At 40.8% G+C, this 20,945-nt stretch overlaps 1 protein-coding gene across 1 annotated transcript; it reads right to left on the bottom strand.

Moving 5' to 3' along the window:
* Positions 1 to 4,923: 4,923 nt before the first annotated feature.
* PBDC1 (polysaccharide biosynthesis domain containing 1) lies at positions 4,924 to 10,145 on the bottom strand. Its single transcript, XM_010369239.2, has 6 exons — positions 9,889 to 10,145; positions 9,431 to 9,496; positions 8,127 to 8,186; positions 7,463 to 7,603; positions 6,139 to 6,250; positions 4,924 to 5,512 (listed from the first exon to the last, which is right to left on the bottom strand). The coding sequence occupies exons 1-6, from the start codon at positions 9,916 to 9,918 to the stop codon at positions 5,220 to 5,222; spliced, it is 702 nt and encodes a 233-aa protein (XP_010367541.1). The 5' UTR covers positions 9,919 to 10,145; the 3' UTR covers positions 4,924 to 5,219.
* Positions 10,146 to 20,945: the final 10,800 nt, after the last annotated feature.

Genomic DNA, 20,945 nt, shown 5'->3' with positions numbered 1-20,945 from the left:
TTGAACTGGGTGGAGCCCACTGAAGTTGAGCAAAGTCACTGTAACCAGACTGTCTCTCTAGATTCCTCCTCTTGGGGCAGGGCATCTCTGAAAGAAAGACAGCAGCCCCAGTAAGGCGCTTATAGATAAAACTCCCATCTCCCTGGGACAGAGCACCTGGGGGAAGGAGCAACTGTGGGTGCAGCTTCAGCAGACTTAAAAGTTCCTGCCTGACGGTTCTGGAGAGCAGTGGATCTCCCAGCACAGCGCTCAGGCTCTGCTAAGAAACAGACTGCCTCCTCAAGTGGGTCCCTGATCCCTGTGCGTCCTGACTGGGAGACACCTCCCAGCAGGGGTTGATGGACACTTCATACAGGAGCACCCCGGCTGGCATCTGGCGGGTGCCCTCTGTGATGAAGCTTCCAGAAGAAGGAAGAGGCAGCAATCTATGCTGTTATGCAGCCTCTGCTGGTGATATCCAGGCAGATAAGAGTCTGGAGTGGATTTCCAGCAAACTACAGCAGATCTGCAGGAGAGGGGGCTGACTGTTAGAAAGAAAACTAAAAAACAGAAAGGAATAGCATCAACATCAACAAAAAGGACGTCTAGACAGAGACCTCATCCAAAGCTCACCAACATCAAAGAGCAAAGGTAGATAAATGCACAAAGAGGAGAAAAAACCAGCACAAAAGGCTGAACATTCCAAAAACCAGAATGCCTCTTCTCCTTCAAAGGATCACAACTCCTCCCCAGCAAGGGAACAAAACTAGATGGAGAATGAGTTTGACAAACTGACAGAAGTATGCTTTAGAGGGTGGGTAATAATAAACTCCTCTGAGCTAAAGAAGCATGTTCTAACCCAATGCAAGGAAGCTAAGAATCTTGAAAAAAGGTTAGAGGAATTGCTAACTAGAAAACCAGTTTAGGGAAGAACATAAATGACCTGATGGAGTTAAAAAACACAGCACGAGAACTTCGTGAAGCATACACAAGGATCAATAGTCAAATAGATCAAGCAAAAGAAAGGTATCAGAGATTGAAGATCAATTTAAAGTGTGAAGACAAGATGAGAGAAAAAAGAATGAAAAGAAGTAAACAAAGACTCCAAGATATATGGGATTATGTGAAAAGACCAAACCTATGATTGATTGGTGTACCTGAAAGTGATGGGGAAAATGGCACCAAGTTGGAAAACACTCTTCAGGATATTATCCAGGAGAACTTTCCCAAACTAGCAAGAGAGGCCAATAATCAAATTCAGGAAATACAGAGAACACCACTAAGATACTCCTCGAGAAGAGCAACTCCAAGACACATAATCGTCAGGTTCACCAAGGTTGAAATGAAGGAAAAAATGTTAAGGGCAGCCAGAGAGAAAGGTCAGGTTACCCACGAAGGGAAACCCATCAGATTAACACTGGATCTCTCTGCAGAAACGCTACAAGCCAGAAGAGAGTGGAAGGCAGTACTCAACATTCTTAAAAGAATTTTCAACCCAGAATTTCATATCCGGCCAAACTAAGCTTCATAAGTGAAAAAGAAAATAAAGTCCTTTACAGACACGCAAATGCTGAGAGATTTTGTCACCACCAGGCCTGCCTTACAAGAGCTCCTGAAGGAAGCACTAAACATGGAAAGGATCAACCGGTACTACTCACTGCAAAAACATACGAAATTGTAAAGGCCATCGACACTATGAAGAAACTGCATCAACTAACGGGCAAAATAACCAGCCAGCATCATAAAGACAGAATCAATTTCACACATTAAAAATACGAACCTTAAATGTAAACTGGCTAAATGCCCCAATTAAAAGACACAGACTGGCAAATTGGATAGAGTCAAGACCCATCAGTGTGCGGAATTAAGGAGACCCATCTCACGTGCAAGGACACACATAGGCTCAAAAATAAAGGGATGAAGAAATATTTACAAAGCAAATGCAAAGCAAAAATAAGCAGGGGTTCCAATGCTAGTCTCTGATAAAACGGATTTTAAACCAACAAAGACCAAAAAACACAAAGAAGGGTATTACATAACGGTAAAGGGATCAATGCAACAAAAAGAGCTAGCTATCCTAAATAGATATGCACCCAATAAGGAGCACCCAGTTTCATGAAGCAAATTCACAGAGACCTACAAAGACTTAGACTCCCACAGAATAATAGTGGTAGACTTTAACACCCCACTGTCAATATTAGAAAGATAAATGAGACAGAAAATTAACAAGAATATTCAGGGCTTGAACTCAGCTCTGGAACAAGCAGACCTAATAGACATCTGCAGAACTCTGCACCCCAAATCAACAGAAAATATATTCTTCTCAGAACCACATCACACTTATGCTAAAATTGACCACATAATTGGAAGTAAAAACTCCTCAGCAAATGCAAAAGAACAAAAATCATAACAAACAGTCTCTCAGACCACAGTGCAATCAAATTGGAAGGTAGGATTAAGAAACTCACTCAAAACCACACAACTACATGGAAACTGAACAACTTGCTCTTGAATGCCTACTGGGAAAATAACAAAAAGAAGGCAGAAATAAAGATGTTCTTTGAAACCCATGAGAAAAAAGACACAACTATACCAGAATCTCTGGGACACAGCCAAAACAGTATTTAGAGGGAAATTTATAGCACTAAATGCCCACAAGAGAAAACAGGATAGATCTAAACTCGACACCCTAACATCACAATTAAAAGAACTAGAGAAGGAAGAGAAAACAAATTCAAAAGTTAACTAAAGACAAGAAATAACTAAGATCAGAGCAGAACTGAAGGTGACAGAGAAACAAAAAACCCTTCAAACAATCAATGAATCCAGGGGCTAGTTTTTTGAAAAGATCAACAAAATAGACTGCTAGCCATACTAATAAAGAAGAAAAGAGAGAGAATCAAATAGACATAATAAAAAATGATAAAGGGGATATCACCACTGATCCCACAGGAATACAAACTACCATCAGCGAACACTAAAAAGACCTCTATGCAAATAAACTAGAAAACCTAGAAGAAATGGATAAATTCCTGGACACATACACCCTCCCAAGTCTAAACCAGGAAGAAGTGGAATCCCTGAATAGACCAATAGCAAGGTCTGAAATTGAGGCAGTAATCAATAGCCTAGAAACCAAAAAAAGTCCAGGACCAGACAGATTCACAGCCAGATTCTACCAGAGGTACCAAGAAGAAGTGGTACCATTCCTTCTGAAACTATTCCAAACAACAGAAGAAGAGGGACTCCTCCCTAACTCATTTTATGAGGCCAACATCATCCTGATACCAAAGCCTGGCAGAGACACAACAAAAAAAAGACAATTTTAAGCCAATATCCCTGAGGAACATCAATGGGAAAATCCTCAATAAAATACTGGCAAACTGAATACAGCAGCACATCAAAAAGCTTATCCACCACGATCAAGTCAGCTTCATCCCGGGGTTGCAAGGCTGGTTCAATGTATGCAAATCAATAAACGTAATCCAAGTCGGCTTCATCCCGGGGTTGCAAGGCTGGTTCAATGTATGCAAATCAATAAACGTAATCCATCACATAAACAGAACCAATGACAAAAAACACATGATTATCTCATTAGATCCAGAAATGACCTTCCATAATATTCAACAGTCCTTCATGCTAAAAACTCTCAATAAACTAGGTATTGATGGAAATGGAACATATCTCAAAATAATAAGAGCTATTTACGATAATCCGACTGCCAATATCATACTGAATGGACAAAAGCTGGAAGCATCCCCTTTGGAAATCGGCACAAGACCAGGATGCCCTCTCTCACCACTCCTATTCAACATAGTATTGGAAGCTCTGGTCAGGGCAATTAGCCAAGAGAAAGAAATAAAGCATTTTCAAATAGGAATACAGGAAGTCAAATTGTCTCTGTCTGCAGACGACATGATTGTATATTTAGAAAACCCCATCATCTCAGCCCAAAATCGCCTTAAGCTGATAAGCAACTTCAGCAAAGTCTCAGGATACAAAATCTATGTGCAAAAATCACCAATAAACCAAAAATAGACAAACAGAGACAAATCATGAGTGAACTACCATTCACAATTGCTACAAAGAGAATAAATTACCTAGGAATACAACTTACAAGGGATGTGAAGGACCTCTTCAAGGAGAACAACAAACCACTGCTCTAGAAAATAAGAGAGGACACAAACAGATGGAAAAACATTCCATGCTCATGGAGAGAAAAAAATCAATATAGTGGAAATGGCCATACTGCTCAAAGTAATTTCTTGATTTAATGTTATCCCCATCAAGATACCATCCACTTTCTTCACAGAATACCCGTCTCTACTAAACATACAAAAAATTAGCTGGGTGTGGTGGCACGTGCCTGTAGTCCCAGCTACTTGGGAGGCTAAGGCAGGAGAATCACTTGAACCCAGGAGGCCAAGGTTGTAGTGAGCTGAGATCACGCCACTGCACTCCAGCCTGGAAGTCAGAGTGAGACTCCGTCTCGAAAAAAAAAAAAAAAAAAAAGCGTAGCCACTCTGTCTGGTTTTCCTCTCTCTTTTTTTTTTTTTTTTTTTGCTAGCTTTCAGACAACATTCTGGCTACCAAAAGAAAAGCAAATACTGAAGCATGTCCAGTCTCTTGCTCTTCTAATATGAACTGGGCTGCATTCACTAGTCTGACAGGTTCAGGTTGCAGATATTTATCAAATCTTTTGTCATATATAGCAAAGAAATCAGGGAGTTATAGTCACTCAGAGATTAAGAGTCAATTCTTACGTAAGGACTTCTAATCCCAACACCGTGTATAACTTAACAAGTTTAGAGAACTTCACTACAGGAAACAGTGAGATGCAGTAAGAAACAGGAGTAAATTATTATATATAAGACATGGTGATGAAATTATATATTTGAAAAAAATTTCAAGTCTCAAATACCTTTTTAAAATCAGTCACAGATATAGATAATAAGAACCAAAAGAAATTTATTTACAAATTTCTTACTTGACCAGTGGTGTCATCCAAGAAACAGTATACCAGGAAAAATCAATTAACACCCCACTAATAGTCTTTAGACCAGTTCATACAAGGGAATGACCAGAGCAGTTCCTGACTGTCAGACTGGAAAGATGTCCTCCTGAGTATCCTTCAATTGTACATGAATTTACATTTAACCAAAGGGGTCTATGCAAGTAGCACTGTGGCACTTGTAGACTCAATTAAGTCAAAGCTTCTAGAGTGCTGTTCCCTGTATACCTTACATAGCTTTTTCACCACTTTTGTTGATTTCTTTGTCAGCTTCTTTCTCTTTTTCTCCTCCTTTGTCAGTTTTGTCTTCTCTGTTGATTCCTTCCTTTTTTTCTTCTCCACTATCAGCTCCTTTCTCTCCTCTGTTCTTGGTGTTCTCTTCTTCTCCATTGTCAGCTCTTTTTTCTCCTCCATTGTGGACTTCTTTCTCTCCTTCTTTGTCCTGAACACTGATATAAACAGCTTTGTTACAGCCTTCCCGGTTCCGAGCAATTTCAATGGCAAAGAATTGTATCCTGGGGGCTGAAAAATGAACAGAATTGATTATCATCCTACTCTCAGTTTATTCCCTAAATCTCTTTTTTTTGAGACAGGGTCTCACTCTGATGACCAGGGCTGGACTGCAGTGGCACAATCAAAGCTTACTGCAGCCTCAATTTCCCCGGTTCAAGCAATCCTCCTGCCTCAGTCTCCTGAATAGCTGGAACTACAAACACTCACCACTACAACTACACCTGGCTAATTTTGTAAATGTTTTTGTAGAGATGGGGGTCTCCCTGTGTTGCCCAGGCTGGTCTCAAAATCCTCAGCTCAAGTGATCCACCCATGTCAGCCTCCCAAAGTGCTGGGATTACAAGGCATGAGACACTGTGCCTGGCCTGCTCCCTATATATGCTGGAAATCTGACAAAATTGAAATAACATGCACACCATTCGAGTATAGTCATAAACTTCAGAGACCTTTAATTCCAATCTCATATTAATGAGATTGAAAATACTTAACTATCTTCAAGTTACATAAAAAATAGCAACAAGATCTTTAAAGATGAAACGAGAAGGTGACCTAACTATACATGTCACTGATTCATCAGTAAAACCAGACTGTTCAGTGTCCTTATAGAGAAATAATTTCAGAGGGAAGAAACTCACCAAAGATTGTGTTTTCCTCAGTGTAGCCCTGAGAACAATCTAGTCGCAGCAAAGTACCATAGTTGAAGTCTTCAACAATCCCATTAAACTTCAAGCAGAATGGCCTCCACTTCTATAAAGGCAAAAACAATGCTTTAGCTGACAAATGCAAGAGGTTGATGTACTAAGGCCAGGAGAGGGACTTCCATTTCCCCAGTAAGGAAAATAATCACAATGAGACTAGGAATGAGGTGATTGTTGGTTTCACAGTGAAACTAGCAATGTGTTTCTGTGCTACCTATTGTGTCTTTAGACTAGTATTTCCCAAGATGAACAATATTTTACTTGAAAAATATATAAATCCTTTGCTGCAGAATTAAAATATGATTTCTTAAGTAAATTGTTTTGTTTTGAAGTTATTGGTCAATTCAGCCCAAAATGGTCATCTATCCCCACTAAAACACAAATTATTTTAATAAAGAAGTCCATTCAGTAGTGACAATTTTCCAAAGACAAAGATCACTAACTGCCTGCTAGGAGTTAAAAGTGTAGATTCTTGGCTGGGTGCGGTGGCTCGCGTCTATAATCCCAGCACTTTGAAAGGCCGAGGCAGGCAGATCGCTTGAGCTCAGGAGTTTAAGACCAGCCTGGTCAACAAGGTGAAACCCCGCCTCTACCAAAAAATACAAAATATTAGCTGGGCATGGTAGCATACACCTGCAGTCCCACCTACTAGGGAGGCTGAAGCAGGAGGACTGCTTGAGCTGAGATGGCCTGGGCAACAGAGTGAGACCCTATATCAAAAAAAAAAAAAAAAAAAAAAAAAAAAAAAAAAAAAAACAAACTTTAGATTCTTCATTAGCCAAGGGTTTACTCTCAAGGAAAAATTTTTTTTCCTAACTGTAAAAGTGTTAGTATCCTATCAAAGTATAGGATAATCACATAAGCAATGAAAAACAAAAGTTTTCCAGTTATCCATGGCCTGTAATCACATGAACTTAAATCCAGAGAATCAAAACACCTTCCTATACCCTATTTGCCACTCCCCATCCAAGTCTTCTGGCTATACAACCTAAATAAACTGATCCATCCTCCTCTGAAAGGGCTGACGGGTGGAGATTTAAAATATCCAAGACAAAAAGGAGAAAAAAATAGACTCAACAACATGAAAAGTCCATAAACTGGAAAAACATTCATTTCCTTAGTTGATTAAAACTAGAAAAGAAATTCTGGTTCTTCACATATTTTTCTTAAATAAAAAAAGAGCTTAAATGTAAAAAAACATATTCACAATCAAAAATTGTTGGTTAAATGCTAAGTAATATTTAAGAAAGAGAATTTTTACCTCTTTGGCTGATTCTGACTTGAGTTCTTCTGGGTCCAATACATCTATCCTAAGGGTCTCAAAATTTTTCCGGAACTCAGAGTAAATTTGGTCATCTACTTTGGTGAGTTTCAGAAACTGTGGGTCAACTGATGAAATCAGCTGCCAAACAGTAAGACAACATACAGATGCTAGTTTGTAATTTACTATACTTCTATCTTCCCCATCCCCGCCAGAAAACCTTTATGGTTCTCAGGGCAGAAGATCTCTTCAAGAAGTGTCAACAGCCCACATCCTGGATGAAATCATGACACAGTTTAAGGCCATAATATATTATTACAATCCCTTCCACCAATTTGGCAGTTGGCTTATTTAACCATAGTACTGCCTGGCTATTGCCCTCCATAGATTGTTCGTTCATTCAACAAACATTTATTAAGTGCCTACTATGTATGGGCCAGACGCCCTTTTGTCAGTTAGCATTACAACACTGGGTAAAGCTGCAGAACTCATTGCAGAAACAAATTTGCCTTCACTCCTCTGTTGTCTGTGGGTAAGAACTTACATTAATAAAAACTATCTCCAAAACACAACTGTTTAACTTGCTGAGAATAGTGATAAGCAGAGCATCATATACTATAATTACATGTTTAATTCTGCTTAATGATGAAGACAGACAACTCACCTTGTAATAGACTTCCGCATGTTGCATTGCTCTCATGGCCCAAGCCATCTCAATATCAGGCTGCAAAGGAGTGAAGAATGCCAGGTCATAAATCTCCCCATCTTACCACTGAATAACAAATTAAGGAAGTGTGTGGATGTCTAGTTAATGCTCAAGAGGGCTACCAAACTTGATGTTACTGTCAAATGATAAAACCTGGAGTAATAAATTTGGACAATAATTCTTTTGTCTGTATGACAACCAAAAGAAGCTACCTACACAGTGTAATGAACACAGTGAGCCACTGGCTATCTTTTCCCAGCTGCTAGTGAAAGCTGGGAGACTAAATAAAGTAGTAGACAAATCATCTTCTCGGGATTGAGTTAAATCATTGTAAAACTGAAATAATACACCCATCAATTCCACTGAGTTGTTGGGTGAACAAAGAATCAAGATGAAAATTACTTTTCATTTTTAAGATTGAAGCATGTCATAATCATTTTTGTTTGCCAAACAGCCAATTCCCCATACTGTAACACCTAGAAATGAATTATCGCATGAAACAGATCAAGGTTACAGTAAGTCTTACCAAGCACCCACCTGTTCCACTGGAATCTCCCATTCCAAGGAGACTGAGCTATTTCGCTGACTCCAGAAAAAGCCATTTGCATTTGTTACCTCCATGCCTTAGACCATGCACTTTTCCTACCTGCCAGTGCATGTCCTTTGTCCACCTACACTTGGAGGATACAGCTAAAGCTCCATTTCCTCAGTCAAGTCTTCTACTGCCTTGACCCCTTAGGGATTTCTCCTTCAGCTAAATTATTTGGATATTATGGCCTGACCCACTCATTATATGTATCACATTCTTATTTAGGTGTTTTTACTATTCTCACATCCCCTTGTCTTGTTTTGGAAAATACGTCATATACTTTCTCAGTAATTTTCTAAACCAGACACACATAATCCAGTCCAACTTTGCTGCACAATGGAATCCCTCAGAGATCCTTTAAAAATACTGATTCCTGGCTCTCATTCCCCAGACATTCTGATTTAGATGGTATGAACTGCAATCTAGGCAGGGGGATGTTTAAAAGCTCCCCAGTAATTCTAAAGCGTGGCCAACTTGGGGAACCACTTCCACAGGCGTTAGTCCTGCGTTTGTGTACTAAGATTAAAACGAACTGAACGCAGGTGCTGTTTCTGGTGTAAGCGGAGAGGGTCTGCGGTAGATTATCAGGACATGAAGTTGTAACTTAGCGGCAGGTCCTGCAGAGATCCCAGGCTAGCTGAGTAGGTGGGAGCTGTGGGTGAGTCATACTCACATCGTTGCCATACGACTCTGCTGGGAGAGAAAGCGCATGTGCCACAGACACCAACTCCCCGGAAACCTAGAAAGGGGGAAAAAGAGTTCAATGCTCCACCCAAGGCCGGGCGCGGTGGCTCGTGCCTGTAATCCCAGCACTTTGGGAGGCTGGAGGCGGGCGGATCGCCTGAGCCCAGGAGTTTGAGACCAGCCTGGGTGACATGGCGAAACCCCGTCTCTACAAAAAATACAAAAAAAATTAGCTGGGCGTGGTAGCACGGGCCGTAGTCCCAGCTCCTCGGGAGGCTGAGGTGGGCGGAAGACCTGAGCCCCGGAGGTCGAGGCTGCAGTGAGCCGTGATCCCACCACTGCGCTCCAGCCTGGGCGACTGAGTGACACCTTGTCTCAAAAAAGAAAAAAAAGAGGCTCCACCTGGCTCGACCTCCCCACTCACCCGACCCCAGAGCAGCGTCTCACCGGTTCATCAGTTCCACTGGTGGCCGCCATGTTGAAAACCAGAAAGCGTGGCTCCTTCCGCAGCTGATTGGAAAGCTGTGCCGGATCAAAGTCGTTCTCAACTGGCGGCTCCACTGTGCACTCTCCCTCCCGCTGAGGAAGTTGCTGGCCCCGCCTTACCCTCCCCGCGCAGGCGCAGAGGTGGAGTACTGTTGCGTAGGCTGGACTGCTTGAGAGATCTGAGGTGATTGATCAGTAATTTCGGTGGTGATCACGGGAAAAGGTTGAGTTAAAATAGTGCCCCTTTCGTGTCTTTACTGAGCCGTGTGCCCAGCCAAAATTCAAATTCACTCTCCATTCAAGTGCGCATATACGCACATGCGCATACACATACACCCGACTACCCCAAACCAGGGAGTGATTCACGAAAAGGCATGGTGCTAGGGCGGGGAGTGCAGGATGAAGAATTTAGTACCTGCCTTGGAAGAAGTAGATATAGTGAGGGACCGGACACAGTAGTGCTCACAGCATAGCATCGGATGTTGTGGGAGCATGAATGGGGGATACCTAAGCCAAATTATGAAGGGAGCTTAGCCAAGCAGTCAGGGAAAGACAGTCCAGGCAGAGGGAAGAGCACAAACAAAGCCATTAATGGCACCTTCTGGGAATTACAAAAACAGTATAGCTGAATCCAGAGTGGAGTCATCTATAATCATTTGAGGGAGCACAGGGCCTTTGGTATGCTGAATGTTAGGGAGTAGAGAGTTTACCCTTAGAGCAACAGTAAGCTACTGAAGATTTTTAAGTAGGCCAGCTTCATGGTCAGACTTAACTTTTCTGATCTCTGTAACACAACATGGAAGATTAATTTGAGGAAGACGAAACTGGAGACAGAGACACCAGCTTGAAGGCAGTGGGTGATGAAAATCTAAACTAAAGCAGTGACAGTTGAGATGAATTTTGAGAATTAATGGGGCTTATAATCAATAGAACTTTTTGACTAATTTCATGTAGAGGATAAAGGAGAATTAGGATTCTACTATGACTCCCAGATTTCAGAATAGGATTTGGGGATAAATATCGTTGAGCAAGGGAACACAGAGGAGGGATGATGAGTTTAATTTGAGAAGTTAAGTTAGAAGAGCCTGTGGGGCATTCAGATAGAATTGACCAGGCAGAGGGAGATCTAATCGGAGATAAATTTGATAGTTGGTACTTCAGGTTTAGTTGAGCTTTCATAAGAAAACTATAAAGAACTGTAAAGACACAAAAAGCAGCAGGTCAAGCATTTATGAAGGAAAAAAGGCAGCAAAAAAAAAAAAAAAAAAAAAAAAAAGACTTAAAAAAAAAGTTGTCAGTTGTCTGTCAAGGAACAAGGCAGAGCCTCACAGAAACCAAAGGATGTAAGAGCTTCTAGAAATAAGTGGTAAGCAGAACCCAGTACTCTCAGTTGAGTATACTAAGCATAAACATATAGGGAGGTTGACAACATTAGCTAGAGCAGGTTTAGTAGAATGGTCATTGACAACCTGAACAAGGGCAGAAGTCAGATGGTAGTGGGTTGAAGAGGGAGTAGGAGATAAAGAAGAGATGTTAGTGATCATGGAAAGTTCTTCCAAAACAGGTGCAGCTAGAAAGAAACATGAGGTCTAGGGACTTTTTTAAAAAATCGGGGTAAAGACCAGATAATATAAAAATTTACCATTTTAATCATTTTTAAGTGTACACTTAGGTAGTGTTAAGTATATTTACATTGTTGTGTGACAGATCTCCAGAACTTTTTCATCTTGCAAAATTGGAACTCTGTATGCATTAAAGAACGATTCTCCACTTTCCTCTCCTTTTGGCCCCTGGTAGCCACCATTCTATTTTCTGTTTCTATGAATTTAATTACGTTAGACACTGCATATAACTGGAGTCATACAGTATTTTTCTTTTGGGGACTGAATAATGTCCTCAAGTTTCATCCACTTTGTAGCATGACAGGATTTCCTACATTTTTAAAGCTGAATAATATTCCATTAAGGCCGGGTGCAGTGACTCATGCCTGTAATCCTAACACTTTGGGAGGCTGAGGCAGGCAGCTCACTTGAGATCAGGAGTTCGAAACCAGCCTGGCTAACACGGTGAAAGCCTATCTGTACTAAAAATACAAAAAAAAAAAAAATTAGCCAGACATGGTGGCGGGTGCCTGTAATCCCAGCTACTTGGGAGGCTGGGACAGGATAATTGCTTGAACCTGGGAGGCAGAGGTTGCAGTGAGCCGAGATCGCGCCACTGCACTCCAGCCTGGGTGACAGAGTGAGACTGTCTCACAAAAAAAAAAAAAAAAAAAAAAAAAAAAAAATCGATTGTATGTAAATACCACATCTTGTTTATCCATTTATTCATCGATAAACACTTGGGTTGCTTTCACCTTTTGGCTATTGTGAATAATGCTGCTATGAACATGAATGTACAAATATCACTGTGAGACCTTGCTTTCGGGTTTTTTTTTTTTTTTTTTTTTTTTTAGATATTTACCCAGAATTAGGATCACTGGATCATATAATTAATCATATGGTTAATGGGTCTTATTTTTAATGTTTTAGGGAACCCAGGCACTTTAAAAATTATTTTCAGTTTAGAGAAACTTAAGAGTACTGAGTAACTGGCCTTATGCAAAATACTTTCCTGGAGGATAAGCTAGGTCTATCTCCAAAGAAACTTCATGAATGAAGAGAGATAGCAAAAGAAGGAAATACTGCTGCAATAAAAATACATGTGTATGTGTCTTTACAATAGAATGATTTATAATCCTTTGGGTATATACCCAGTAATGGGATTTCTGGGTCAAATGGTATTTCTAGTTCTAGATCCTTGACAAATCACCACGCTGTCTTCCAGAATGATTGAACTAATTTACACTCCAACTAACAGTGGAAAAGCGTTCCTATTTCTCCACATCCTCTCCAGCATCTGTTGTTTCCTGACATTTTAATGATCGCCATTCTAACTGACATGAAATGGTATCTCATCGTGGTTTTGATTTGCATTTCTCTAATGACCAGTGATGAACAACTTTTTTTCATATGTTCGTTGGTTGCATAAATGTCTTCTTTTGAGAAGTGTCTGTTCATATCCTTTGCCCACTTTTTGATGAAGTTGTTTTTTGTTTGTTTGTTTGTAAATTTGTTTAAGTTCTTTGTAGATTCTGGATATGAGCCTTTTGTCAAGTGGGTAGATCACAAAAAATTTTCTCCCATTCTGCAGGTTGCCTGGCCACTCTGATGATAGTTTCTTTTGCTGTGCAGAAGCTCTTTAATTTAATTAGATCTCATTTGTTAATTTTGGCTTTTGTTACCATTGTTTTTGATGTTTTAGTCATGAAGTCTTTGCCCATACCTATATCCTAAATGGTATTGCCTAGGTTTTCTTGTAGGGTTTTTATGGTTTTAGGTCTTACGTTTAAGTCTTTAAATCATTTGAGTTAATTTTTGTATAATGTATAAGGAAGGGATCCAGTTTCGGCTTTCTGCATATGGCTAGCCAGTTTTCCCAACACCATTTATTAAATAGGGAATCCTTTCCCCATTGCTTGTTTTGTCAAAGATCTGATGGCTGTATATGTGTGGAGTTATTTCTGAGGCCTCTGTTCTGTTCCAGTGGTCTATATATCTGTTTTGGTAGTAGTACCACGCTGTTTTGGTTAATGCAGCCTTATAGTATAGTATGAAGTTAGGTAGTGTGATGCCTCTAGCTTTGTTGTTTTTGCTTAGGATTGTCTTGGCTATATGGGCTCTTTTTTGGTTCCATATGAAATTGAAAGTAGTTTTTTCCAATTCTGTGAGGACAGTCTATAGTAGCTTGATGGGCATAGCATTGAATCTATGAATTACTTTGGGCAGTATGGCCATTTTGACAATATTGATTCTTCCTAGCCATGAGCATGGAATATTTTTACATTTGTTTGTGTCCTCTCTGATTACCTTGAGCAGTGGTTTTTAGTTATCCTTATAGAGGTCCTTCACATCCATTGTAAGTTGTTTTCCTAGGTATTTTATTCTCATTGTAGCAATTGTGAATTGGAGTTTACTCATGATTTGGCTCTCCATTGATCTGTTATATTGGTGTATAGGAATGCTTGTGATTTTTGTACGTAGATTTTGTATCCTGACACTTTGCTGAAGTTGTTTATCAGCTTAAGGAGATTTTGGACTGAGATGGTGGAGTTTTCTAAATATACATTCATGTCCTCCGCAAACAGGGACAATTTGACTTCCTCTTTTCCTAATTGAATACCCTTTATTTCTTTCTCTTGCCTGATTGCCCTGGCCAGAACTTCCAATACTATGTTGAATAGAAGTGGTGAGAGAGGGCATCCTTATCTTGTGCCGGTTTTCAACAGGAATGCTTCCAGTTTTTGCCCATTCAGTATGATATTGGCTGTGGGTTTGTCATAAATAGCTCTTATTATTTTGAGATTTGAGATATCTTCCATTAATACCTAGTTTATTGAGAGTTTTTAGCATGAAGGGCTGTTGAATTTTATGGAAGGCCTTTTCTGCATCTATTGCTTTTTGTCATTGGTTCTGTTTATGTGATGGATTACGTTTATTGATTTGCTTATGTTGAACCAGCCTTGCAACCCCAGGATGAAGCTGACTTGACCGTGTTGGATAAGCTTTTTCATGTGCTGCTGGATTTGGTTTCCCAGTACTGTATTGAGGATTTTTTGCATCGATGTTCATCAGGGATATTGGCCTGAAATTTACTTTTTTTGTTGTGTCTCTGCCAGGTTTTGGTATTGGGATGATGCTGGCCTCATAAAATGAGTTAGGGAGGAGTCCCTCTTTTTCTATCATTTGGAATAGTTTCAGAAAGAATGGTACCAGCTCTTCTTTGTACCTCTGGTAGAATCTGACTGTGAATGTGTCTGGTCCTGGACATTTTATGGTTGGTAGGTTATTAATTGCTACCTCAATTTCAGACCTTGTTATTGGTCTCTTAAGGGTTTCGACTTCTTCCTGGTTTAGTCATGGGAGGGTGTATGCTTCGAGGAACGTACCCATTTCTTCTGGATTTTTTAGTTTATTTGCATAGCAGTGTTTATAATATTCTCTGATAGTAGTTTGTATTTCTGTGGGATCAGCGGTGATACCCCTTTGTCAGTTTTTATTGCATCTATTTGATTCTTCTCTTTTTTTTTTTTTTTCCGTATTAGTCTGGCTAGTGGTCTATATTTTTTATCTTTTCAAAAAACCAGCTCCTGGATTTATTTATTTATTTATTTATTTATTTATTTATTTATTTAGTCTGGCTTTCTGCTACATATCTTTTTTTTTTTTTTTTTTTTTTTTTTACTTTAAGTTCTAGGGTACATGTGCATAACGTGCAGGTTTGTTACATATGTATATTTGTGCCATGTTGGTGTGCTGCACCCATCAACTGGTCAGCACCCATCAATTCATCATTTATATCATGTATAACTCCCCAATGCAATCCCTCCCCCCTCCCCCCCCCCATGATAGGCCCCAGTGTGTGATGTTCCCCTTCCCGAGTCCAAGTGATCTCATTGTTCAGTTCCCACCTATGAGTGAGAACATGCGGTGTTTGGTTTTCTCTTCTTGTGATAGTTTGCTGAGAATGATGGTTTCCAGCTGCATCCATGTCCCTACAAAGGACGCAAACTCATCCTTTTTTATGGCTGCATAGTATTCCATGGTGTATATGTGCCACATTTTCTTAATCCAGTCTGTCACAGATGGACATTTGGGTTGATTCCAAGTCTTTGCTATTGTGAATAGTGCTGCAATAAACATACGTGTGCATGTGTCTTTGTAGTAGAATAATTTATAATCCTTTGGGTATATACCCAGTAGTGGGATGGCTGGGTCATATGGTACATCTAGATTTTTTGAAGGGTTTTTCGTGTCTCTATCTCCTTCAGTTCTCTGATCTTAGTTATTTCTTAACTTCTGCTAGCTTTTGAATTTGTTTGCTCCTACTTCTCTAGTTGTTTTAAATGTGATGTTAGGGTACTGATTTTAGATCTTTCCTGTTTGCTTTTATGGGCATTTAGTGCTATAAATTTCCCTCTAAACACTGTTTTAACTGTGTCCCAGAGATTCTGGTACGTTGTGTCTTTGTTCTCATTGTTTTTAATGAACATCTTTACTTCTGCCTTCATTTTGCTATTTACCCAGTAGTCATTCAGGAGCAGGTTGTTCAGTTTCCATGTAGTTATGTGGTTTTGAGTGAATGTCTTAATCCTACCTTCTAATTTGATTGCACTGTGGTCTGAGAGACAGTTTGTTATGATTTATGTTCTTTTGCATTTGCTGAGAGGTGTTTTACTTCCATTTATATGGTCAGTATTAGAATAAGTGCAATGTGGTACTGAGAAGAATGTATATTCTGTTGATTTGGGGTGCAAAGTTCTGTAGATGTATATTAGGTCTGCCTGGTCCAGAGCTGAGTTGAAGTCCTGGATATTCTTGTTAATATTCTGTCTCATTGATCTTTCTAATATTGGCACTGAGGTGTTAAAGTCTACCACTATTATTGTGTGAGAGTCTAAGTCTCTTTGTAGGGGTCTATGAACTTGCTTTACGAATCTGGGTGCTCCTGTATTTGGGTGCATATATATTTAGGATATTTAGCTCTTTTTGTTTCATTGATCCCTCTACCATTATGTGATGCCCATCTTTGTCTTTTTTGATCATTGTTGGTTTAAAGTCTGTTTTATCAGAGACTAGGATTGCAACCCCTGCTTTCCTTTTTGCTCTCCATTTGCTTTGTAAATATTCCTCCATCCCTTTCTTTTGAGCCTATGTGTATTTTTGCACGTGAGATGCATCTCCTGAATACAGCACACTGATAGGTCTTGACTCTTTATCCAATTTGCCAGTCTGTGTCTTTCAATTGGGGCAGTTAGCCCATTTACACTTAAGGTTAATATTGTTATGTGTAAATTTGATCCTGTCATTGTGATCCTAGCTGGTTATTTTGCACATTAGTTGATTCAGTTTCTTCATAGTGTCGATGGTCGTTACAATTTGGTACATTTTTGTAGTGACTGGTACTGGTTGATCCTTTCCATGTTTAGTCCTTCCTTCAGGAGCTCTTGTAAGGCAGGCCAGGTGGTGACAGAATCTCTCAGCATTTGCTTGTCTGTAAAGGATTTTATTTCTCCTTCACTTATGAAGCTTAGTTTGGCTGGATATGAAATTCTGGGTTGCAAATTCTTTTCTTTAAGAATGTTGAATATTGGCCCCCACTCTCTTCTGGCTTGTAAGGTTTCTGCCAAGAGATCCACTGTTAATCTGATGGGATTCCCTTTGTGGGTAGTCCAACCTTTCTTTCTGACTGCCCTTAATATTTTATTCCTTCATTTCAGCCTTGGTGAACCTGACGATTGTGTGTCTTGAGGTTGCTCTTCTTGAAGAGTATCTTTGTGGTGTTCTCTGTATTTCCTGAATTTGATTGTTGGCCTGCCTTGTTAGGTTGGGGAAGTTGTCCTGGATAATATCCTGAGGAGTGTTTTCCAACTTGGTTTCATTCTTCCTGTCACTTTCAGGTACACTTATCAAACACAGATTTGGTCTTTTCACATAGTCTCATGTTTCTTGGGGGCTTTGTTTGTTTATTTTCCCTCTTCTTTCTCTAATCTTGTCTTCTCACTTTATTTCTTTGAGTTGATCTTCAATCTCTGATATCTTTCCTTCCACTTGATCCATTCAGCTGTTGATTCTTGTGTATGCTTCACAAAGTTCTTGTGCTGTGTTTTTCAGCTCCGTCAGGTCATTTATTTTCTTCTCTAAACTGGTTATTTTAGTTAGCAATTCGTCTAACCTTTTTTAAGGTTCTTAGCTTCCTTGCATTGGGTTAGAACATGCTCCTTTAGCTCGGAGGAGTTTGTTATTACCCACCTTCTGAAGCCTACTTCTGTTAATTTATCAAACTCATTCTCCATCCAGTTTTGTTCCCTTGCTGGAGAGGAGCTGTGATCCTTTGGAGGAGAAGAGGCATTCTGGTTTTTGGAATTTTCAGCCTTTTTGTGCTGATTTCTCCCCATCTTCGTGGATTTATCTACCTTTGGTCTTTGAAGTCAGTGACCTTAGGCTGGGCTCTCTGAATTGACGTCCTTTTTGTTGATGATGATACTGTTACTTTCTCTTTGTTAGTTTTCCTTCTAACAGTCAGGCCCCCCTGCTGCAGGTCTGCTGGAGTTTGCTGGGGGTCCACTCCAGACCCTTTTTGCCTGGTTATCACCAGCAGAGGCTGCAGAACAGCAAAGATTGCTGTCTGTTCCTTCCTCTGTAAGCTTCTTCCTAGAGAGGCACCTGCCAGATGTCAGCCAGAGCTCTCCTGTTTGAGGTGTCTGTCGGCCCTTACTGGGAGTTGCCTCCCAGTAAGGATACATGGGGGTCAGGGACCCACTTGAGGAGATAGTCTGTCCCTTATCAGAGCTGGAACGCTGTGCTGGGAGATCCGCTGCTGTCTTCAGAGCTGCCATGTAGGAACATTTAAGGCTGCTGAAGCTGTGCCCCCAACCACCCCTTCCCCCAGGTGCTCTGTCTCAGGGAGGTGGGTGTTTTATCTATAAGTCCCTGAATGGGGCTGCTGCCTTGTTTTCAGAGATGCGCCTTCCAGAGAGGAGGGAATCTGGAGAGGCAGTCTGGCTGCAGTGGCCTTGCTGAGTGAGGTGTGCTGGGCTCCTCCCAGATGGAACTTCTAGGCGGCTTTGTTTACACTGTGAGGGTGAAACTACCTACTCAAGCCTCAGCAATGGCAGACACCCTTCACCCTACCAAGCTGGAGCATCCCAGGTCGAGCTCAGACTGCTGTGGTAGCAGCGAGAATTTCAAGCCAGTGGATCTTAGCTTGCTGGGTTCCGTGGGGTTGAGACCCACCGAGCCAGACCACTTGGCTCCCTGGCTTCAGTCTCCTTTCCAGGGGAGTGAACGGTTCTGTCTTGCAGGTGTTCCAGGCACCACTGGGGTTTGAAAAACTCCTGCAGCTAGCTCAGTTTCTGCCCAAATGGCCCCCCAGTTTTGTGCTGGAATCCCAGGGCCGTGGTGGCATGGGCACCAGAGTGAATCTCCTGGTCTGTGGGTTGTGAAAACTGTAGGAAAAGCACAGTATCTGGGCCGAAGTGCACAGTACAGTCCCTAATGGCTTCCCTTGGCTAGGAGAGGGAGCTCCCAGACCCCTTGCACTTCCCTGGTGAGGTGACACCCCACTCTGCTTCGGCTCACCCTCCTTGGGCTGCACCCAGTGTTCAATCAGTCCCAGTGAGATGAACCAGGTACCTTAGTTGGAAGTGCAAAAATCACCCACCTTCTGCATCAATCTCACTGGGAGCTGCAGACTGGAGCTGTTCCTATTCAGCCATCTTGCCAGCCAGGGCTCCTGTTTTCCTTATTTCTTATATACACTATACACACCATTAAATTTGTCATTCAATCCCCAATATTTGTTGATCGCCTACTCAGAGCTATGCCCATATGTGTCTAAGACCTAGACATGTAGTGATGAAAAATGTACATTACCCTCTTATAATGCACTCATCCTAGTGAGATATATTGTTATACTAAAACTGACCATTACAAAAGAAAAAAAGACAGTAGTAATTATAATGATAGCGATTCCAAGGAATAGCACAGTGGCTGACACATATTAGAGGAGTGCCATGACTTTTTGTGGCATGAATGGATTAATGACAATACATTCAAAGCATTACTGGAAGACAAAGACATGAAACCTATCCTGTGAGCATTCTGGAACACGCTTGACTCCTGAAGTGAAAACATCTTAAGGTTAAGGTTAAAAGCTCCTGATACATTAAGTTCCTATGAAAACCTTAGCAGGTATCACTTTTGACTGAATATCTTCCATAGGTAAAGGTACAGAAATAACTATTGTTAACTGCTGACTATGGATTACATGAGACTCAGACTGTCCCATACCAGTCTGTGTTAGTATATGAGTATGTGTGTGCACATATGCACATATGCCTGTGCATGAATGCACTTAAGAAAAAGAGTGTAATCCCAGCAGTTTGGGAGGCCAAGACAGGAGGATCACTTGAGCTCAGGAGTTCGAGACCAGCCTGGGCAACATGGCAAAACTCCATCTCTACTAACAATACAAAAAATTAGCTGGGCGTGGTGTTTCCAGATACTTGGGAGGCTGAGGTGGGAGGATCACCTGAGCCCTGGAGGTGGAGGTTGCAGTGAACCGATCATGCCACTGCACTTCAGCCTGGGTGACAGAGTGAGACCCAATCTCAAAAAAAAAAAAAAAAAAAAAAAAAAAAAAGAAAAGAAAAAGAGTGACACCTCTCCAACTATACCAGGGGCAGTACAAATGATCTGGAATCAGGATAGATTTAAATTCACTTCCTCCTTGGAAGTTACCAACCTTACTCTCATACTCAGACTCAGGGCCATGATGGTTTGTGGTTAAAGTTGTGTCATCTTTTATTTCAGAGGCAACTGAGTTTTATTATCTATGTGGCCTTAGGCAAGTCTCTTAAATGCAGAGTCTTGGCTTCCTCACTTTGAAAGTGAAGATTACAGACACACTTGACTTATGTGCTTATTTTAATGATGGAATTATATAAGACATGAATGTATGGGCTCTTAGCACAGGGACTAGAATATACCAAATGCTCAGTAAATTATAGATCACTCAGAATGCCATGGACTTTCCAGACATAGCTCAGGTTTAAGCTCTAATATTATTTTCGGCAAAGGTTATTTTGCTCCACATCTGTGAAGGGAGATATCTGGGTTGAGCATGGGGGAGAAATAGGCATATGTTAGCCCTACTACTTGTGGGTCCAGCTGCAACTCCTTGATACTGTGGTGAATTGGGACTATCACATTGGATGCGCATTGACCCCAAACATGCCCATCTCTTTGCAGTGCATCATAGGCTTTCCCCAAGGGACGTTCTGAAAGCCCCACTCAGAAAGCACAACACCAGGATGTTATACACAAGACTTTGAATTTTAGAGGCAGGCAGCTCTGGATTTTAAAGAGGAAAATGAACTGAGCCCATGGTTTTTCTCTCTATAGTCACTGTTTTCTCCT

Source organism: Rhinopithecus roxellana, chromosome 7, assembly GCF_007565055.1.
Source record: "Rhinopithecus roxellana isolate Shanxi Qingling chromosome 7, ASM756505v1, whole genome shotgun sequence".
NCBI classification, from domain to species: domain Eukaryota; kingdom Metazoa; phylum Chordata; class Mammalia; order Primates; family Cercopithecidae; genus Rhinopithecus; species Rhinopithecus roxellana.
The sequence above is the reverse complement of the archived record's forward strand: the minus strand, read 5'-3'. Positions and strand labels throughout refer to the sequence as shown.